The following is a 21,067-nucleotide window of genomic DNA, read 5'->3' on the forward strand; positions in this document are numbered from 1 at the left end:
ATGTGAACCCTTGTCACTGGGTTCTCTGTCGTGGGTGCTTGGGGCTGGCAAGGGGGCCTGCCCCTTGCTGTGAGGAGGAGGAACCCGGGCTGGAGAGGGGTTGTCTGCTGGGTAATGCCTCACCCTGTGTACTACGGGAGGACCATCAGAGCCTGGGGTTGGGGGAGGCTGGCCTACCGGCCCCCAGAGACCCTCCCTGCCCTAACTGTGCTGTTTTCTCTTCTCGGCTTTTCCAGGACAGGCAGCTGCGTATCTTCGACCCCAGAGCAAAGCCCGAGGCCGCCCAGGTGAGTCGTGTGGGCAGCAGGGCTGGGTTGAGGCTGCAGCAGTGTGGGCAGGGCAGCCGGCCTCTGGCACACAGGTTCTGCCATGCCCATGCTCTGGCCCAGGCCCGGCGGGCACATGAGGGTCACCTGGATGGTGGTTCCTGCTGCTCAGGCTGTTTCTGGGAAGCGTGTTGGACCTTGGGAAGGGAAGGTCCAGCTTTGACCACAGGGTGGGGCGCAGCCAGGCTGCCCACAGGCCTTCAGTGGAGCCATCCTGTGGCTTCAGGAAGCTAATTTGAGAGGCCAAGTTCCTCTTCTTTGAGACCCTCATCCCCACCCAGCTTTCCTGGTACTGTCAGCGGAGGTTGGCCACAGAGGAGCAAAGAGACCCAGCCCCTGCTCTCTGCACCCCTCCAGGTCCCGGGCCCTAAGTGTGTTTGGTCCAGTGTCCCAGCCAGTGCTGGGGGGCCTGCCCGACCCATAGGCTGTGGGCCCTGAGCATGTTTGGTCTGTGTCTGGCTGTGCACAGGTGCGTGTGGCCCCTCAAGTTCCAAGAGGGAGGCCGGGCTGCGGGTTCATGCTGCAGGCACCGAGCCACTGGGGACTTGTTCAGTCATTCGAGGGCAGCCCGCTGCCAGGCACGGAATGTTCTGCAGTGAACAACACAGGGCAGTTGCTGGGGGCTTCTCTTGTGGGAGTGCTTTGACGCTTCCCTGGGGAGCTGGCTCGGGGCAGAGGCTGGGGTGATGCTGCGGACAGCCTGGGGCAGGACAGGCTGGCCCAGGAGCCCGAGCGAGGGGCCTGTCACCTGTATTGGGGGAGCCGTTGGGATTATAAAGCAGCAGTGAGGTGGATGGGTTTACATTTTTCAAAGTTTTTCTAGAAGCTGAGGTGCTATCTTTCCCAAGGAAGGTGCAGTGCAGTTCAGGGTCCTGGCACCAGCTGGTGGGAAGAGCTCCCCAGCGAGGCCCCAGGCCCAGCACAGATGCCTCAGATCCGTATCTAGGGCCTGTTCCCCGCCCGAGGTCAAGGCTGAACCACCAGTCTAACTCCAAGCAGCAGTAGCCAGGGGGCTGTATTCCCTGAAACACACACACACAACACACAGACACACACACACATCCACCAGTCTAAACCCAAGCAGCAGTAGCCAGGGGGTACATGCCCCCGACCCAGTACGCGCACGCACACACACACACACACACACACACACACACACAGTTCCCCAAGGCGCACACGCACACACACCCCTTCACACAGCCAGCTGCAGCTCTTTGCCTAGGACAGGGCGGTCAGCTCCACCTCCAACTGGACAGCCACCTAAAGGAGGCCCCGTCCTGGCAGGTGAGCCAGGCCCAGCAGAAGTGGCTTTGGCCCCACCCTGGCAGTGCTTCCACCCACAAGGCCGGCCCCTGGTCCTTTGGCCTCATCGCCCTGTGACCAGTGGGCCAGCCGTTTGAGCCTCAGGGCAGCCTGAGCAGCTAGCCTCCCTGCAGCTTTCTGCGGCACACCTCCAGTGTTTGCCCGAAGAGAAGGACCCGGCTCGGCTCGAGGAGAGAGACAGGACACTGTCCGCTCAGCTTTCTCCAGTCACCCTCTCCTCGCCAGGGTCTGTGCAGGCCCCGGCGCAGGGCACTTCCATCCCAGCCCCAGCCAGGCAGCGCCCCTGGCCCGTCCCCCAGCTGAGCGCTTTCCTCCCCTCCGTCCCCCCCAGTGAGGGGGAGGCGGCAACCGGCACTGAGGTGGAGATGCAGTGGCCGCCGTCCAAGGGCTGCAAGTTCAGTGAGGCGGGGGGAGCCCCCCTGAAGGGGGTTTCTGGGCCGAGGAGACCTGGGAAGAGCGTGGGTGGCTGCCACCCCCTCGCCGCTCCTGAGCCGGTGCCTGTGCTCGGCCCCTCAGCCTGCGGGCGCGGGGGCAGCGGGGCCTGGAATGCCGCCCTCCGCCCAGCCCTGCCCCCTGCTTCCGCCGGGGCATCTGGCCCGCACCTGGCTTCCATTAGGAAAACCGCTGCTGGCGGCCGGGTTGGCGTGAGCCGAGGGGCCAGCTTGGGGGAGAAGCCTTCTGGGAGCACCTCCTCCCGGGACCCTCCTCGCCCACCAGAGTGGGCACTGCCCTCCCTCCGGCCTCTGCCCCTCCTGCCCCCCGGGCCATCCCTGTGGGCTGGGACCTGGGGGCTCCTCCCCCTACTGTCTTTTCTGGGCCTGGCCCCTGGCAACCGGAGCTTGGAGCAGGAGATGCTTGGGCGGCTCCCTCCTGCTCACGCCCCCTGCTTTGTGTTTTGGGTCCATTGATGACGGATTACTGTGTCCCAGGCCCTTGGTGTGCACAACCTCCTTCCACTCTCCTGAACATCCTGTCAAGTCAGCCCTTTGGTCACTTTTGTCCCCAGGGTTACAACAGCTCACGGCAGAGGCAGGTTCGGTCCATCTGACTCTAGAGCCCTGGGGCTCCAGAGCCCCTTCACTGTGCCAGGGCCCCAGGGGCTGGGGAGAGGGGGTGGCTGAGGCCCTGAAGCCACGGCCATGCCAGGGAAGGTAGCTGCTGTGGTGAGGGGGTGCCCAGGGATGGGGAGGCTTGGGCTGGCCGGTCTGGGCAGGAGCAACCAGAGGACCCCTGGTACGGACAGAGGCAGGTCTGGGGGCTGGCATCGTGACTGAGGAGGGGCACGGGTGGGTGATGGGGGGGTCTTACCACTGGAGGAGGTCCCCTCAGCCCAGACCAGCTCAGGGCTGCTCCTCCAGCCGCCCTGCCCCTCGCAGGAAGCGTTGCCGTGGCGACAGAGAGGGGGTTTGGCGGCACTGCAGCAGCTGGAATGCCGGGTATGCGCCGGAGCTGGGCAGGCACTGCCTGGCCGCAGCCCTCCTGTTCTCTCCTTGGGGCCAGGTGTGGGGGAGACATGGACGGAGGAGGGGGGACTCCTCCGACTGCAGGACACCCAGCCATCTGTGAGAGGGGAACCCCAGGGCCTGGCCCGCAGGCTTGGCTCACGGTCAGGGGCTCCGTGTGACAAGGCTGGGTCCATGCTGCCGCCTGCCCTCTGCCCCAGGAGTAGGAGAACCTGGGGATCCCTAGGGGAGGCTCCTCCTCCCAAGTCCCACTGAGGTCAGCAGAGAACTTGCCAGGTTTGAAAATGAGTCACTTCAGACCTCTGGGATAGAGGCCTCTCCTAGTTGCTGGGGCTTCTCGTGGTCCCTGGGCAGACTGAGTTGGGTGTACCCACAGCAGGCGCGCTGGGCCCAGGCTAAGCTCCGACCTGGCCTCTGCTTCCTGAGTGCTGTGCTCTCTGAGGCCCGAGGCGGGGATAGAGAGCCGCGGGGCGAGCTGGATGGGCCTGTCCACACCGCCCTGCCTGTCGCCGCCTGCTTCCCCAGGGTGACAGCTGGACACCCGAGCTGCCTGGTGGGGGTAGCCGGCTTGCCGGGCAGCTCCTGGTCTGGGTGCTGTTGCCTTTGGTCGAGCCTGTCCCCTCGCCGGTCCTCCGTCAGCTCCGTCTACTGAGAACAGGAAAGGTGGTGGGCGGGCGACTGCCCTGCTGGGTCACTGGGGGCAGATGGCTTCCCCTCTCTGTGCCTTTGGTTTCTCCAGGCCTGGAATAGGAAGGTGGGAGACACAGGCCAAGGAACGTTCTGTCCAAACCTGTGCCTCTAGAGGGAAAGTCTCCCCCACTGCCCACAACCTCTGCAGACCCTGGGTGCCACCGCCTCCCCTGAGACCCCCTCCCCTGAGACCCCCGTGCCGGCCTCCTGAGTCTCCGAGGCCCCATCCTTCGCAGATGCCGGTCCCTACACTGGCTCGCGCCCGTCGATCTTTCATGTCTTTCAAACCCTAGCCCTTTCCTCAACTGTACTTCGTGTGCCCCATGACCATGCTTCTGAAAGCGCACATTGCCATGTGCTGGACTCACCCAAACGCTTCTGCAGTAGCAAGTCCGTTACGGTGCTCAGGTCAGAAAACTGACCTGACGCAGTCAGGTGAGACACCCCCATCACCCACCCGCGCCTCCTCCGTCACGATGCGGCTGTCAGGCACACGCTGTTGGCAGCAGGGCTTTCCCCTAGCCAGTCTGACCCGAAGCTTGTGCCCTAACCTGCTGACGTCGTTGCTTCTCTTTGGTTCACGTGGGCCCTTCAGCCTGCGTGTTCCGAGTGTGGGGACCCTTTTCTGTTTCACTGTGTCCCCAGTGACCAGTGTCACATGCAGCTTGGATATTCACATTACAAAAGAGCAGATGAGTGTGCAGTCCTGCCTCACCCAGGACGTGACCGTCCATCTGAGAAGTGTCCAGCCCCACCGCCAGCACCCAGCGCGGTGCCTGGCCAGGGAGAGGGCTGTGGAATGAACGAAGGGTGTGTGAAAGCTGTGCGAGCCGTCTGGCACTCCTTACACGGGATGTTTGCACACTGATGAGAGGGCGAGAGAGCCCAAGTGACACTGATGACTGACCCTGGGTGCCGGTTCCGGAACTGACCCTCGCCCCGACCCCTCAGCACATCTTGCGTGAAGCGAGGGATGTCGGGCCCCAGTTCTCAGGCTCCAGCCTGACTTCCTGTGCCGACTCCAGCCGGGTGGGAAGGGAGCAGTGAGAAAAGCTACTCGAACGACACAGAGCCATTTCCGACGGGCTCCCACGCCGGGGTCGGCCTCCGCAGGCTGAGGAGGGGGCGCTGGGCCAGCTCTCCTCAGCCGCCTCCCTCCCTCATTCATTCCCAAGGAGATCGTGGGAAGCCTGGAGGAAGCTGGCCACAGTTTGGGGTGAGCTATTTTTGGTAACAGGGTCTTTCGTCTCAGGCTCCAGGGGCCAGGGTGACTGGGAGGGAGCTGTTTGCATTTCCTCTGGCCCCCTTGGCTCCCCCCCACCGCCTGGGCCCCAGGGACAGGGCCGCCCGCGGTGTGAACTCGCCTCCCCTCCCTGGGCCCGGGAAGCCTTCCTACTGGCAGCCCCAGCACCACAGGAGGGCCGTGCTCTGCCCCCTCCAGTGACTGTTCCCTGCGCTGGGCACCAGGCCCTCTCCCCGGCCCCCTGGCAGTGTCAGGAGGCAGCAGTAATTCTCGTAATCCCCCGATTTGCACGCCGCTTTGTGGCAGGCCTGTTCCTATCACATGTGGTCTCAGTTGATCCTCGCGACAGCTCTGGGAAGCAGGCGGCTTGGGCCATGAGCCGGGAAAATGAAGTTCTAGGAGGGCACTGGGTCCCAGAGCCTGAGGACGGTGACCGGCAGAGGTCGGTGACCAGCAACCAAGCGCCCCCTCTGGGGCACCCACAGGGGCAGGGATGTGCCACCATCCCGAGCCCCATGGCCGCGTCAAGAGGGCTTTGGCAGTGCACAGAGCAGCCGGACAGAGACTAAGCCCAAGCTTGGTGGCCAGGTCGGCCCTCTGGGTGCAGAGCTGGCCCCAGCTGGCCACTCCTGCCCTCCGAGGGGCCCTCGGGCGAGTGGACCCCTGAGGAGGGCCCTGGAACTCAGTGCCATCTTTCTTCTCCCAGAGCACACCAGCCCATGAGAACAGCAGGGACGGCCGGCTGGTGTGGACGGGCACCCAGGAGTACCTTGTGTCCACTGGCTTCAACCAGGTAGGGCTCCTCGTGGCCAAACTGGACATACACACCATGAGGGCGGGACAAGCCCCTCTGGAAGGCAGGGGCCGCAGCCGGCTCCAGGCCTGTCCATATACGGCCCTGCCCCGTGTGCAGCTGGGTCTCAGAGCCCCAGGGGACCGACGGCCGCTGAGAACTGGCAGATTCCATTTGCAATAGCTAAGCCTGACCCTGGGAACTGTGGTGGACACCCCCAGGGACCAGAGTCCACGGAGGGCCCCGCCCCCTTGTCACCTATGGGTTCTTAAAGGGGCAGGACATGAAAATCCAAATCCTCCCTCCCTGGCATGCCTCACCACCTCCCCGCCCCCAACTCTCGTGACTGCCCTCCAAGCTCTGCTCTGGGGCAAGTGCCCCCGTGCCAGCCCGTGTCCTTGGCCCCGGGGTTCCTGCACGGGCCCTTCTGAGCCCCTCTCTGCCCCTCCTTGCAGATGCGAGAGCGTGAAGTCAAGCTCTGGGACACCCGGCTCTTCTCCTCTGCCCTCACCTCGCTCACCCTGGACACCTCTCCCAGGTAGGAGTGGCCGGAGCGTCGGGTCGGCTGGCGGTTGTCGAGGGCCCTGTGATGTGTATAAATGTGCGCCGCTGGTCAGGGGCAGGCTTCTGCATGGGGGCTTGTGCCAGTGTGTTTTGGCCTTTGGGAAGAAGACTGTGATTTGGCAGGTGGGGGACAAGGTACGTGGGGATGCGCTTGATTTTCTGTGAGTGCTCTGGTGGGGCTGAGGACTGGGACACCGAGGCTCCGATCGAGAGGTGGACGTGGGGTGACGTGGGGTAACGTGGAGTCTGGAGGCAGGCCTTGGACCCGCAGGCTCAGTGAGACCCCAGCCCAGGCCCCAGGCTGTCACTGGTAGTCCTGGCCGGGTCGAGGGTGCGGGCAGTCACTTCATCCTCCCACCCTCCTGAAGGTGCATACAGGAGGGTTTACGGTGGCATCCACGGGGTCCTGGCCAAGCCAGCTCGGTGCCGAGACTGCCCGGGCCTGAGGAGGCCGGCTCAGGGGATCAGGTACAGGGGGCTGGGGGAGGAGGAGGCGGAACCTGGTCCCCGAGCTCTGACTCGGGGTGGCTTGCTGAACCCCCTGCCCAGGCAGGGACCCGCAGAGGTCAGAGCCAGGACAGGGCCTTGGTCCTTGGATGTCCATCCAGCCCCTTCCTCTCCCATTTTACACCTGGGGAAACTGAGTCACAGGTGGCGCGGCACTCCGCCCAAGCTCCAGGAGCAGGGCGGACCGTGAGGGGGCAGGCTGAGTGCCCAAGGAGCTCCTGCCAGGGTGGCCCCGCTGAGAGCCCCAGGGAAGGGGAAACGGTTGGAGGGCAGAGACCCTCCACTCACGTCCTCTCTCACGACACAGGGAGAGGACGGGGAGCTGGAAAGGCCCGTTTTGCAGATGAGGGGGGCGAGGGTGAGTGAGGCCCCCCCACCTTCCTTTTAAGTGCACAGTGGGCATGAGGCCTCTGCCTGCTCTTGGCCATGGGGATCCCATGCACGAGAGGACTTAGGGCTCTCAGGCCTCCTGGCTTCGTGTCTAGCAGCCCCTCCCCCAGCCCTGATGCTGCACTGGTATCTCATCCCCCAGGCCTCCCCAGGCCAGACACCCCCTTCTCTGTGGGCCCCCCAGCAGAGGGAGGGGACTGGCCCAGCCTGGACAAGGGAGTCCGTGCTGACCATCAAGGGCTCATCACCCCACCACTTCCTGCCTTCTAGACTCTGCCCCTGATCTCTGCTGGTTACCCACCCCCACCCCGTAGGAGGGGCCCCCGCCCAGCCCCAGCGTGGCCCCTGGGGGAGTTAACGATGCCCAGACCCCATGGTGCCACTGGCCAAGGCTGACCCTGTAATTATAGCAGTTAAGAATAGCCTCGCAGGGCCAGCGAGGCCTGGAATTTCTCAAATCACTCCCAGATGGGCGGCCAGGCCAGTGTCCCGCCCCTTTCATCCCCCAGTCCTGGCCGCTGCCCCACTGGGCCCACGCCCTTGGCAGAGGAGCTGGGACTCTCCAGCTCTCTGCAAAGCTGGTGGACGCCAAGGCTGCATGCCAGCCTCCAGGCCGGCCTGAGAGCTGGTGGGCCCCCTACCCCCAGGCTCCCCAGAAGCCAGAACCCCACAGGGACCCCCTGGGACATCGGGGGCTGCTGACTGGGCTGAAGGTGGGAATCGTGCAGGGTGTCAGCTGCAGGCATCACCTAGGCCTCCACCACACCTGCTCGTTGTCTTTATCTTACAGATTTTCCACCTTCATTTGGGTAGAACAGTAAGAGCCACAGGAGGCCAGGGAGGGGTCAGGCACATGCCCCTGCCTGCCCCCTCCCAGGGAGGACCCAGGGCCCCACCCTCCCAGGGGTCTCTGTCTCTGCTCCCACCTGTGCCCTTCCCCAGGGGCGGCAGGTCCTATCCCTAAGGCTGGACCCAGGCAGACGGCCACCCCACACTTCCTGTGCAGGGTGGAGGCGGGGGTTACCGTTGGGGCTGACCTAGCAGCTCACACTCCGGCCCTGGAGAGGCAGAAACACCACCTGTCCCGGGTGCTCTGCCCCTAGGCTGGGTGAACAGTCAGCAGTTACCGGCCCCGGCTGAAGGCTAATGGAGGTTTTTCTCCAGATGTTACCAGTGCATAAAAGCTGAAGCCAGAGAAATCAATTCTCTGTTGAGGTCACCCCGGGAGCCAGCATAAGGGTGGAGGCTGGGAGCATGCTCTGGCCAGAGGCACCCACCCCACATCCCAGCGTGTTCCCTGGAGGCCCGGAGCTTCTGCGGCCCCTCCCAGCTCCTGGAGGCAGGAGGCTGACCGCCCCTTGAGGGCCAGGGAGCAGGTGTCGGCTCTGCAGTGGGCAGCCCGGGAGCCCCTCATTAGAAGGATTGAAGGGCGCGTAGCCCCGGGGTCTCGAGGACCCGGTCGGGGGCTGGTGTTTCCCCACCCAGGGTCACCCTGGGTCGCGGCTGCCTCCTGGCTGCGTACCCTACTCGGTCCCCAGTCCCCCCTTCCTCTCCCAGCCCCTCCTCTGATGGGAGGCCCGAAAACCTTTTCTGGGGGGGCTGGCATGAGTGCCCCGCCTGCCTCCTGCAGGCCCTGCCACCCACCCCCCTTGCCGCCCCACTCGCCAGGTTTAGCTTTGCAGCGAAAACATTCCCTCAGCAGCCACTGCGCTGAGCAGCACCCCACAGGCCCACAATGGCCCCTTTGACGGGGCCGCCAGAGGGGAGGGCCGGCCTCGCCAGAGCCGTTCCGCTAATGGGACCCAGGCCTACAGGAAACCCACCTGGGCCGCCGCCGCCGCCGCCGCCGCCGCCTCAGGGGGAGGGCCCCACCCCAGTCCCTCTGCCCACCGCGGCCCCCCGCCTGCCTCCGCCTTGCTCACGCCAGAACCCTCTGCAGCCGATAATTGAATCCAGAGCCTCGCGTGGCCGGCGCTGACATCAACGCCCAGAGCCACAGGGCCTGCTCCGCAGGCCTGGCCGGGCCGCCTCCTTCCCGCCAGGGTGAGCCCAGGGGCCAGGGGGCCACAACCTGTGTAGGGCGGTGGGCAGGGGCCTGGGGGAAGCTCGCGCGGGCCTCTGCAGGACCTCCGTGGCCCCAGGGCCACCTCCCTTCTCACCAGAGGGTGACCGGAAGAGGTGGCGGCATGTTTCTGTGTCTGTGTTGGTTCCTCTCCCCAAGCTCCTAGTGCCTGGTCCAGCCAGGGCTGTGCACAGCCTCCCTGGTCCTGCCCTGCCTTGGCCGGTGGCTTCCAGGAAAACACTCAAAGTCCAGGGTTTCTGGGAAACCTGGGTACCCCCCCAGTGCAGAGAGTAGAGGGGAGTCTCGGGTCAGCAGACCTCCTGCCTGTGGGTGCCGCCCCTCGCAGCCCTGGCTGGGACCCCACCTGCTTGCCCACGGGGTTCCTGCCACTCAGGACCTCGCTCTCTCCACCACGGCCTCGTCTCTGTGGCTGGAGCAGAAAGCTGGGCTGGGGCCTCCCTGCCTGAGCCCACGTGGAGGGGCCAGGGGGCCATAGGCAGGGCTGACCCCACCTGGTCCAGGGCCATCGTGGGCCTGGGGGGCATAGCTCAAGGCACCCCTCCCCAGAGGAGGGCAGGCGGTGCACTGCTGGTCACACCAGTCCCTGAGGAGGGACCCCTGGGGGTCTGTGTCTGCTGCGAGTCTCTCCCAGGAGCCTGGCAGCTCCTGCTGGGAGAAAACTGGGCCTGGGGAGGGGAAGGCTGCCTTCAGCGTTCCCCTGCCCCGAGGCTGAAGTGGCCCCTCTCCCTTCCCTGCTCCCACCTGGTCCCGTCTCCCCGGGAGGCTAGACAGGGCACCTCAGATGAGCTGGACAGCCCAGGGCATGCCGACTGGGGCCCTGCACCTGCTGGGAAGCGGGGTCCCGGCTCCCAGCTCCCCGCTTTAGGCCGACCCTGCAAGCCCTCACCCCGCCTCCGCGCAGGTACCCTGGGGCCGTGCCGAGAAACACACGTGCTGCTTCTTTTCATCTTTTATTTTTCTTACAAAAGGCCTTCATATCATCATTTGTCTTTAAAAAAAAACCAAAGTCCTTGTCTCTGAGTTTGAAAAACATTTTCCCAGAATAAATGGGAAAAGATCTTTTATAAATACATTAAAAAAAAAAAACAAAAGCGAAACTTGTTCCTAAAGCATCTTTCTTTCCAGTTTCTTTTGCTCCTTCGCTCCCCAGGGCCGAGGCAGGATCACCCGCCCCCATCCCCAGTCCCATTCTCCCTCTGCTCTCTTTTCCGGGGGCTTTCTTCACGGGCCCCCCAGAGTCTCCTTGGGGTGTGGGGCTTGGCAGCCCCAGGCCTGTGTTACCAGCACACAGCCGGGCCGGCCCCACCCCAGGGGCTGCACACTGCAGAGGACGAGGTGACACCATTCTCCGGACACTCGGGCAGGGGGACCCTTAGAGGGTCATCCCCTGGGTTCCAGGTCTCACAGAAGAGGAGACCAAGGTCCAGAGACAGACGGGATGTGCTGTGGTCACCCAGCCCGGGTCCTGACGTGTCCTCATGGTCTGGATTTGAGAAGCTCCTTGATGTGGCAGCAGGAACCAGACCCCCTGGCTGGTCCCAGCGGGGCCGAGGGCCCGGCCCTGGCGGTCCGTCCCTCCCAGGCTTAGATGTAGGGCTTGGCTGGGAGGGGCCCCTGTGGGCCAGGCCCCGAGTAGCCCATGAGCGGCACCTCACACTCCAGCCCGCCAGGTGGGGCCTCCCCACCACCCTCCAATGCCTTGGGGTCTGGCTCCAGGGGGGCCTTGACCCCCTCCAGCTCCAGGGGGCCAGCCCCAGGTCCCACTTGCCCTTTGCCTTGCACCACAGCTGCAGCGGCCCGCCCCCGCCGCACACAGAAGGCTGCCCCGACGGCAGCCAGCACGGCCAGGAGCACAGCGGCCAGGGCGGGCGCGATCAGGAGCGGCAGGTTGCCCTCGCGGGCCTGGGTGACCGGGGCATGGTTGGAACGGACGGCCGGTGGTGTGCGGGCCTCCCCGCAGGCCTCCTCGCCCTCAGGCACCCTCCCAGCCCCCAGGGCCCGGACGCAGATGGAGTAGGTGGCGTTGGGCCGCAGCTGGGTGACGGTGTACTCCGCGAGCGAGGCGGGCAGCCGCAGCGTCACCGGCCGCTTGTCAGGGCCCGAGAGGTTGCGATAGGTGAGGCGGAGGCTCTTCAGCTGCACGGCACTGCCCTGCTGGAAGCGCTGGAGCCCCACCCGCAGGGACGTGGGGCTGGCGGGCTCAATGCCCAGGGGCAGGGGCCGCTGTGTGGCCGGGGCGGGGCTGGGCCTGGGTCCCGGCCTCACCCGGCCCTCGCAGTACAGCCCTGTGAAGCCCTGAGGACACAGGCACTCCAGGTGGCCCCGCGCCCCCAGGTGGCAGGTGCCCCCATTGAGGCAGATGGACGCCGGGCAGTCCCGGGGCGGGGGCACAGGCCCTGCAGTGGGGGGCGCGGGGGGTGGCTGGCTCGGGGCCTCAGTGGCCAGCTCCGTGGGGCGGAGCTGGGTGGGAGCCAGGCTGGAAGGCGGGAGCGTGGGCTCCTGCACAGGGGCTCTCGTGGTGGGTGCTGTGGCCGTGGTGGTGGTGGCCGGGCAGCCAAAGTCTGAGTAGTCAAGGTCCAGGAGCAGCCGGCCGGCATTCTTGGGCGGGAAGTGGCAGCGCGTCTCCTCAGGGCTGGCCAGGGTCAGGCGGCTCTCCCGGACCCAGGGGCCAAACCAGCTGAGGGGGCACACGCAGTTGAAGGGGTTGCGGGCAGCCTCCAGGAGCCTCAGGCGGGGGAAGAGGGTGGAGAGCTCGTGCGGCAGGGCCTGCAGGCTCAGGTTGCTCAGGTCCAGCTCCTGCAGGGCCGCCAGGCCGGCCAGGTCCTCCAGCCACAGCTGGGCGATGCGGGTGTTGCCAGCCAGCCGCAGGCGTGTCAGGCCCCGTAGGCCCCGGACGGCAGGGGGCACGCGCTCCAGCTGGTTGTCGGCCACGTCCAGGTTGTGGAGGTTGCGCAGGCGGCCAAAGAGCCCCTCATCCAGGTGGCGCAGCCCCAGGCCGGCCAGCCGCAGTGTCTCCACGTTGGCAGTGTCCAGGACACCGGGCTCCAGGGCCGAGAGGCCGTTGTGGCTGAGGTCCAGCAGCAGCAGGCGGGGCAGGCGCAGCGGGGGCAGTGCCCGCAACTCGTTATCCTGCAGCTTGAGCTCCAGGAGGCGGTCGAACACATCAAAGGCACCAGGCTGGATGTGGCGGATGCGGTTCTTGCCCAGGTAGAGGCGCTCAAGGCGGCGCAGGCCGCGGAAGGTCTCGTTGGTGATTTCCCGGAGCCTGTTGGCAGTCAGGTCCAGGTTGCTGAGGTTGGCCAGTGGCTGGAAGACCCCCCCAGGCAGGCTGGCGATCTGGTTTTGCGACAGGTCCAGGAGCTGCAGCCCCGGCAGGCCAGCAAAGCTGCCCGCGTCAAGCGTGGTGATGCCGTTCTCAAAGACGTACAGGCCCACGGTGTCGGGCGGCACGTCCAGAGGCACGGTGGTCCCCCGGCGGGCGGTGCAGAAGACAGTCCGTGGCTGGTTGCACTGGCAGCCAGATGGGCAGCCTTGCACCCCAGGCCCCAGGGCCGGCAGCAGCAGCAGCGGCAGCAGCAGGCGCAGGGGGGCCCTGGAGTGCATCTCTGGTCCCTGGGAGCAGAGAGGGAAGCGGGAGACCGTGAGTCAGGGGCCACAGGGGACAGCCACTCCAGGAAGGGTCAGGAGGGGAATTCCCAGCCCCCGTCCTCTCCCCACCCTCAGACCCGACAGCACACAGGAGCTGTGAGTCAGGTCCCCTGAGCCGGGGCCGGGCTCCTGGCGCTGCCCCGTCACTCCCTTGCTATGTGACTCTGAGTGGTCACGTGGCCTCGTCATGGTATCAGTTGCCATTTCCTGCGCTGACACCAGGGTTCGGTGGGCTGACTGACGCACACAGAGGGGGCCCAGCCCCCAAACGCTCAGAGACCACGAACAGCTGCCCCCCTTCCCCTTAGCTCCAGCCCTCCAGCCTCTCTGCGGCTCAGAGAGAATACGTGTTGGTCAAAAAGCATCAGGCTCTGTGCCCTCCCCCGAAACACCCCCCCAACAAAAATCTCTGCGGAGGCAGACGGGAAAGGAGGGAGAATGCAGGTCCTGGAGCGGCAGCCCCTCCCGCAGCATCCGGGAGAGACGGGCGGGCAGGCGGCCGAGCGCGTAAGTAGAGAAGCTGGCTGCCCCTGGCCGCCGCCGCCATGCTCCGCGTCCTGCAAGTGAGGAGAGACCACAGCAGGAAGACCTCATGTGGAAACTATGGGATCGGTGTTTTTCCACTTGCGAAGTCAGACCTGCCCAGGACGCAGCCAGCAGGAGAGTTCCTGGGGAGGGGGAGGCAGGGAACCTCGGCCTCCAGGCCCCCCCATCTCTGAGCCGTGATGACAGAACTAAAGGTGGGGGGCTCTGGCCTCCCTGGAGTGGCCCAGGGTGCAGGCTGGGGGATAAGGTTTGCGTGGTGTCCCCAGAGAGAACACCAAGCCTGGAGATGCTCCAGAGTGGATCCCCCGCCATTTCTCAGGATACACTCTGGGCCAAGTGTGGCACGGGAGCGGCAGCCGCCGTCCCCACACACCAGCGGCACCGAGCGTCGCCCAGCAGCTCCTCCAGGTGGGAGCTGTTCTCCATGCTCCCAGATGACAGAAGAGGGGCTCCTGGAGGCACAGGCACTTGCTGCCTTCTCGCCGCCAGGAAATCTGAGCTGGAGCCCAGCTCCTTAACCACGTCCAGGTGCGGCTGGGCCTGCCCTCCTGACGCGGGGCCCAGTCCTGCCCTTGTGGGGGTAGCTCTCCTAGCGGCTCCAGCTGCCACTCGTAGCCGGAACTGCCTGAGACAGGATGGGGCCACAGCACAGGCCCCCTTCACTTAGGCTTCTGCGGGGAGCCGGGGGCCACCCTAGCAGCAGTCCCCCCCGCCCTGTGGGCCCCTAGACCCCCTGAGAGGCCGGCACACGTCCCCTCCAGGTGTCTCCAGCTCACACAAGGGCCTTTTGTGCTGAGGCTCAGCCTCCCCTCCCGCACACTGGCCAGCCTTCCAGCCACGCAGGTAACAGGGCCCCCCCGGCCGGCATGCTGCCCACTGCCATGCATCAGGCTGCCTTCTCTGGGGTCGTGGGCTCCTGGACCTGAGTCCAGGAGGGGCAGGTTGTCCCCCAGAGGCCGCGATGGTGTCGGGCCAGCTCTGGGTAAAAGCCCGTAACCAGGTTGGGCCTGCCTAGAGCCGCCCACCTGCAGGGTCCCCTCTGCCCCTTGGTCGTTAACGCTGATGACCACCCTCCGGAGGCCTGACCCTGGCCTGTGCCCTGGTCTTTGCTCTCTAGGTCCTGCAGTCCTCTCCCAGAGGGGTGGCCGCGTCGGCTTTTGCTTCCCCGCATCCCAGAGAGTATCTCTGCTGAGTGAACTGTGGGGAAGCTCGGCCAGAACCCAGAGGCCCGGCGCGCCGCGGCCCCGCTGGCGCCGTCCCCAGGGGGCTCTGGGCCGCACCCAGCCTCCTCCCCCGCCTGGGCCCGCTCCACCCGTACTGACTCAGAGGGGCGGGTACGGCCTGGCCACCAGATGTGCTGGGAGCGACCCCCGCCCCCTCACCCGCGTCTGGGGTGAGCCACCTCCCCTTGAAGTCGCCCTCCTGGCAGGGGGCAAGCAGGGTCAGGACTGGAGTAGGCAGGCTCGGGGACAGGGGGGTCCCTACCCACAGCCAGCCCGGCCACCCCTACAGCTTCAGCTCCCCCTGGGCCTTACACAAGGTCACAGCTAAAAGCCCCACACTCCAGTCTGGCAGCCCTGGGTCAGGGGCATTCGAGGTGTGAGGTCACAAACAGCAGGCTCCTCTCAGCACCCCAGTTTCCCCGTCTGTCCACCCGGGCATTTCAGAAAGGATACCTCCCAGGGCTGGGGTGCTTGGCACCGAGAGGCCAGGCATGGTCTCTGGGGGCCTGAGATGCATATTGGGTGTGTTTCCCGTTCTGCATTGAGGAGAGGCCCGGAATAGACTCTGAGCTTCCCTCTATAGTCTGCTGGCCCTTTAATCAGTGAAGTCCTCCTGGGCGGGGGGAGGCAGGGATGCTGGGGGTCTGTCTGGCCGAGCTGGCGGAGGGTAGGGGGTGGCATTCTCTGCTGGGGAGACCCCACAGGCAGCAGCCACCCTGCCTCCCAGCCCTGAGGTGCAGGGCTTAGTGTTTTCACCTGAACCTCACTTCCCCCATCCAGAGAGCGGCTGGCACTGAGGCTTGGGAAGGTGACATCTCAGGGCAGTCAGCTCTGGGGGCTCTGCCACCAGGAACCAATGAGAGGGCCCCAGAGGGTAAAGGCTGACCATGGAGGGGTGGTGGTGGGGCAGCCTAAGGCCAGTTCCGCCCCTACACACGTTCTGAGCTCCCTCCTCACCTGTGGACTGTGTCTCCCCAGCCCTGCTTCACCTGGACTTGGCTCTGAGCACCTGGGGTTGTGGTTCCATGTCCTCCTGTTTGTTTGAAATGGGGAAGTTCCTTTAACAAGTTCTGGGAGCGATTCCGCCTGTCTGGGCGCGTGCTGGTGTGTGTGTGTGTGCGTTGGGGGCGGGAGCGTCTCCCCGGGGTCACGGCTGCCCTGGCCCTTGCAATTTCAGCAGCTCTGAAGGACCAGGGGCCTGGGCTTTGATATCTGATCTGCTGACTCCAACAGGGCGGTGGGACCTCGCCCTCTGCAGAGGGTGTGTGGGGGTGCTGGCGACAGCCCTGGGGTGGGGGGCAGAGTGTCCAGGGCCTGCCCACTCCTCATGGACTTGCCTTGGCTTGGCCCCACTACGGGGCCCACCAGGGGACCGAGCCGGGGTGGGGCTTTGGGGTCCAACTGCCTGTACTGGCCGCCTGGCCCCAGCCCTTTGCCTCAGTTCCCATCTGTAAAGCAGGGGGTGTGGGGTGGGTACAGCCCCTGTGTCTCAGGGCTGTTTAGTTTGTATTTGGAGAACATTCTGAGTGGTTTCTAAATAAGTGGGTCGGTAAACATTACCTACTGAGGGTGTCACCCGTGAAACCTCTGCACGCGTGGGGTGGGGGAGCCATGATGCATACATTTCAGCACAGACAAGGCTCCTGTGGGCCCAGGGTGGGGCCTCCACATACGGGCTGCCCACCGTGCTTGGGCATGGAAAAGTGGGAGAAGCTGGAGCAAGCAGGCTGGGGCGGTGCTGGGGGCGTCTTTCGTTCTACAGGGGGGTGGGGGGAAGTGAGCTGTCCTTTGGCCGGCACTTCAGCATGTGATGGGGGGTGGGGAGCAGGAGGAGGGACTCTGTGAGTAAGAATGTGGTCATCTCAGCTCTCAGGGACCCAGAGTGTCCCCACCCACCCCTTAGCATGGGACACACCTGCGGGCACCTACTCACACAACAGGCCCTGGGTCAGGCAGGACTGGCGAGTGGGCAGACCCAGGCTCCAGACCTGAGGCTGGAGCATCTTCCGTGCCTATTCAGTGGGCAGGGGTGGGTACAGGCAGACAGCAGTGGGCACACGCCCTTACTGCACCCTTCGCTTCAGAGTGGGTACCCAGGGTCTGGGCTGTGGCTCTGACCCCGCAGCTCCCAACACTGGCCGGCCAGGCCTGGCAGTAGCCCAGCCCAGGAGTCTGCCAACCCCCTAGGCAGGCGAGACTGTGCCGGCAGCCAGGACGGCTGGCTTCGGTTTCGCTGACGTGTCTTAGGAGGCTCCAGGTCCGGGTTGGGTCCACCCGCCTCCCCATCCCTAGCGGGCAGCAGCCCCTGGCCCAGCAGGCAGGGGTCTCGATCCTGGGCCCTGGTGGATGGGGCCAAGGGGACTGAGCCTCAGGTTCCCCAGAGATAGCCCTTGGGGTGAGGGTGGGGGGCTCCTCGCCCTGCCCTGTGATTAAGCCAGTGGGGGGGTGGGCCCACCACTCTTGGTGTCACCACCTCCAGCCGGTTCTATTCTTGCTGTGGATAGGGCCCGACACACCACACCACGACTTCATCCGGGTGCCTTCCCTTCCTTTCCCTTCCATCTCCCACCTGTAGGGCTTCTCAATTCCAGCTGCATATTGAAAATCACCAGGAAGCTTTAGAAAAGTTCTAGTGCTCAGACCCAGCCCTCCCGCAGGCAATTTAGTAAGATTTTCTGGGGTGAACACCGGGCAGAGTTGTGTTTCAGAGAAGCTCTTTGGGTGGGTGGGTCTCCTTGCCTAGCCTGGCCTGGCCTCACAGATCCTCGGGCAGAGGGTCGCCAAGGCAGGCAGTCTGTATGGCAGCCTGTCTCCCTGTCCCCGGAAGCCTTGATCCCTGAGCTGGCAGCACCGGAAGAGCCGGGCCGGGCCCCCTCCCCGCCCCACTCCACGGCAGGAGCTGCTGGCTCTGGGTGGGTGCCGTCTGGGGCACTGTGGGTGACTTGGCAGCCGCCGGACCTGTCAGCCCAGGGGAGGGAAACCAGTGACTAAGGCCAGTTGCCAGCTCCAGGGAGCCCTCGGGGCAGCAGGACGCGCCTTCTTGGTCAGTGCAGGTGCCACCCTGCAGGACACCTGCAGCCCAACTCAGAATGGGCTGGTCCAGATGCCACCATTGGCACGTGCCAGTATGATGCCACCGGGGCTGGGCTCAGAGACGGGGCCTCCTCACCGCCCTGTCACCACCCAGGGCCAAGACACCCATCAGGTAGGGCCCTAACCCTGCAGTTAACCCTGAATTTGCCAGGGGAAGACAGACCTTAGTCACCAAGGGAGGCCACCAGCCCCAAGTGAGCTGGGCCCAGGCTGTGTGCAGCCTAGACGGGGTGTGAGAAGGAGGTAGAAGCCCCTCCCCCAGAGGGACGCTTGCTCTTCTGATGCCCTCATGCCTGGGGCTCTTGGTCACCCTGCCGCAGAGGAGGCCCTCTGCAGGGTCTGTGAGCTGATCGGTGGGCAGGTGGCGTCGGTCGAGGGACGGGCCACGACCCTGCCTCTCACCTCTCACTGCTGCCCATGTGGGCCCCAGGGCCACCGCAGCCTCTTCTCAGCGCAGGCCAGCTCCCTCCTTCCTTCTTAATTAAATCTCTCAGGCAGCCTCCAAGGAATGTCAGAGCCTTATTGCGTTCCCCGGGAGGAGACTGGTGGGGGCTGTCTCCCACCTTAGGAAAAAACTGGCCCCTCGCCTGCCCCCACTTCCAGTCCTAAGGTGGCCTGGTGCCTGGGTGGGGTACCCGCTCCAACCTCCTCATACCCGGGGAGGCTGGAATGAGGAAACGCGGGGGAGGCCCACGGGCCTGGCCGGCCAGGCGGCCCAGCCAGCTGAGAGAAAGCAGTCCGGCTGCCTCTGGAATGTGGAAACCGATAAAAGGAAGGAGGCCGAGCCCCCGCCCCCCCTCAGGGCACCCCTGCCTGCCCCTAAACACAGCCGTGCTCCGGTCACGCGCGCGCGCAGACACATGCCCACGCCAGACACACGCCCACTGGGCTGTGCTTTGAGACACACATACACACACGCCCTCCCCCTTCTCCAAGAACTCTCAAATTCCACAGCAGTGAGGGGAGCTGGTTTTCTTGGCAGTGCAGAGCCTTGGGCTCCCTGGCCCAGGGAGGGGACTTGAGGGGGGCTCCAGGAGGGATCATTAACCCCGTAAAGTGGCACTGCTGTCCCTCCCATGAGCTCAGGGCCTGCCAGTGTCAGGGTTGCTTCTGTGGGCAGAGGGCTCACCCAGCCTTCCCTCCGGTCACTTAGAAGAACTGGCTGGCCGGCCTGCTGAGGTGGGAGCTGCCTCCAGGGCCCAGCTGAGACCCTGCCCCCCTGATCTCAGGAGCTGCCTGGCCCAGGGGTGGCGTCCACTTAAAAGTCCCCACAAGGACTCAGCTCTCTTTACCTGGGACTTGACCTAGCTCCCCAACCAGTGGAGGTGGTCAGGACCCCTCTCCTGCCCAGGGCATCTCCCTGGGGACATCTGCCTGGGGCAAGCACAGGTGTGGGCACTGTCTGAGGGACTTTATCATGTCGAACCCCTCCTCCTCCACGTCCAGGGTCTGGAGAACGTGGTGCCATACCAGCTATTGCCCTGGGCCACCCACCCAAGCTGACTCTCTGGACCCTCAGGTCCCAGTCTGCAGCTGCAGGAGGCCAGGGGAGGTAGGGACAGTCAGTGCCCGGGCCCCCAGCCTGGCACGCGTGTGCTCATCCTCCCTGGACCGGGGGGTGGAGGGGCAGATAATGGTCTGGAGGGAATCCAGCTGGGCTGCTCATTACCAGAGCCCTCTTCCTGCCTCTGACACTCTGTTTACAGAAGCTCTGGGGGCTGATTCCCTTGGGAGAAGACCGCAAACTCAGGAGACTGCTCTCCCATCCCCCTGCGCCTGCCTGCCTCAGCCCTCTTGGGCCTTGCCAACAGCTGGGCCCGTACTGGACATCATGGCCCGCTGAACTTGCTGACCCCACTCGGAGGTCACCTGCCCAGCCACCCCTCTGTGTCCCCAATGCCCAAAGTCTAGCCTAGTGGGATGGGACCTCGAGATTTAGCTGAGTCCCCCCCGCCCCCGGCCCTGGAGGCTCTTGGCCTGGAGAGGGGGGGCTCTGGGTCTTGGTGCCACACTCCGTCCGGAGCCTCACCTGCCCTTGGTGCAGAAGTTGAGCAGAGTGACCCTCAGGGCCACTTCCTCCTTCCCACCTTTCACACTCCACCCCTCAACCCCAACGGGAGGGGTACTCAGCGACCCTGGTGTGGTAATCGTTAACGAATGAGGGTGAGGCAGAATGCTTGGCACCAATCAGCTGGCCTGCCAGTGACCACAGGGGACCTCGCAGCCTTCAGGCCCCAGGGCTGCCAGCCCAGGGACACAATAGATTAGGCTGGCTCCAGGCCACTGGGTTCTCAGCCTGAGCAAAGCCCCTTCCCTGGAAGAGGCAGAGATGGGCCAGCCTAATACCTGGAGTATGACCCCGGCCGGCCAGGCAAGGTCCATACCCGGCTCCAATGGGGCTGCATGCCTGTGGCCCCCATGCTCTGCCCTGAGTGACAGGGGCCCTCAGCGCCGAGCCCAGGCCGTGGATCTGCACAGGGGGGCGGGGATCGGGGTTGGGGGTTATCTGTGACCAGAACCAGACTGTGTCACTCCAGGAGGTAGAAGTAACCTAAGACTGTCCTAGCCAGCCCCTCAAAGGGGTTTGATTCATAAAACTGGTCATGCCGGAGGGCCCAGCCGTGGGAGGAGGAAGCGAGGGAGGGGGTGTTTATTTCGTCTGCTCGCAGCCCCGCAGGCCGGTGAGCCGCGTACGCGCGCGCGCGCCCGCGCGCGCCCTCACCCCGGGCTGTGGAGCTGTCGGCGCCCGAGGACTACCAGATAGGGGGACGGGCTGGGGCGCACGGCGAGTTGGCCCAGGTGATCTTGCAAGGACTTGGGGGCCCGCGTGCCCGCCCTGGGTGCGTGTGCGCGCAGCGGACGGGGGTGGTGGTGGGGGGAGGCGGTGGCGGGAGGTCCGCGCGCGTGATCGGCGCGTGTGCACAGCCCGCCCGGGGCGCCCTGCGTTCCCACCCCGCAGCCCCCAAGCCCAGCAAACACTCACCGGGCGGCGGCGGCGGCGGGAGCCGGGCGGGACGTGCCGCGGCCTCAGTGCTTCCCAGCCCGGCTACCGGGGTCCCGAATCGCGAGATCCTGAGGCAGTCGGCGTCCGTCTCTCCCTGCCCCGGGCTCGGGCTGCGGAGTCGCCTGGCCCGAGGCGGGTCCCGCCTTAAGAGCCGGGGGGCGGGGCCGCCCC

At 65.4% G+C, this 21,067-nt stretch overlaps 2 protein-coding genes across 5 annotated transcripts in view; one reads left to right on the forward strand and one right to left on the reverse strand.

The window, feature by feature from the left end:
* Positions 1-21,067, forward strand: part of CORO7 (coronin 7) — a 52,848-nt gene that overhangs the window by 18,745 nt on the left and 13,036 nt on the right. For all 4 annotated transcript variants that reach the window (XR_015154835.1, XR_015154836.1, XM_086375994.1 and 1 more), the window contains exons 7-9: positions 237-287; positions 5,752-5,838; positions 6,294-6,376. Coding sequence is in view for 2 of the 4 variants with exons in the window: in XM_086375994.1 (XP_086232120.1) it covers positions 237-287; positions 5,752-5,838; positions 6,294-6,376 (221 nt within the window). In the remaining 2 variants the exon portion in view is untranslated. The remainder of the gene's footprint in view (positions 1-236; positions 288-5,751; positions 5,839-6,293; positions 6,377-21,067) is intronic.
* Positions 10,320-21,016, reverse strand: VASN (vasorin). Its single transcript, XM_086375997.1, has 2 exons — positions 20,876-21,016; positions 10,320-12,994 (listed from the first exon to the last, which is right to left on the reverse strand). Exon 2 carries the CDS (start codon positions 12,983-12,985, stop codon positions 10,967-10,969), a length of 2,019 nt encoding a protein of 672 aa, XP_086232123.1. The 5' UTR covers positions 12,986-12,994; positions 20,876-21,016; the 3' UTR covers positions 10,320-10,966.

This window comes from Bos grunniens, chromosome 25 (genome assembly GCF_055505025.1).
Source record: "Bos grunniens cultivar Pamir isolate PY7600 chromosome 25, Bosgru_T2T1.0, whole genome shotgun sequence".
In the NCBI taxonomy this organism is placed as follows: domain Eukaryota; kingdom Metazoa; phylum Chordata; class Mammalia; order Artiodactyla; family Bovidae; genus Bos; species Bos grunniens.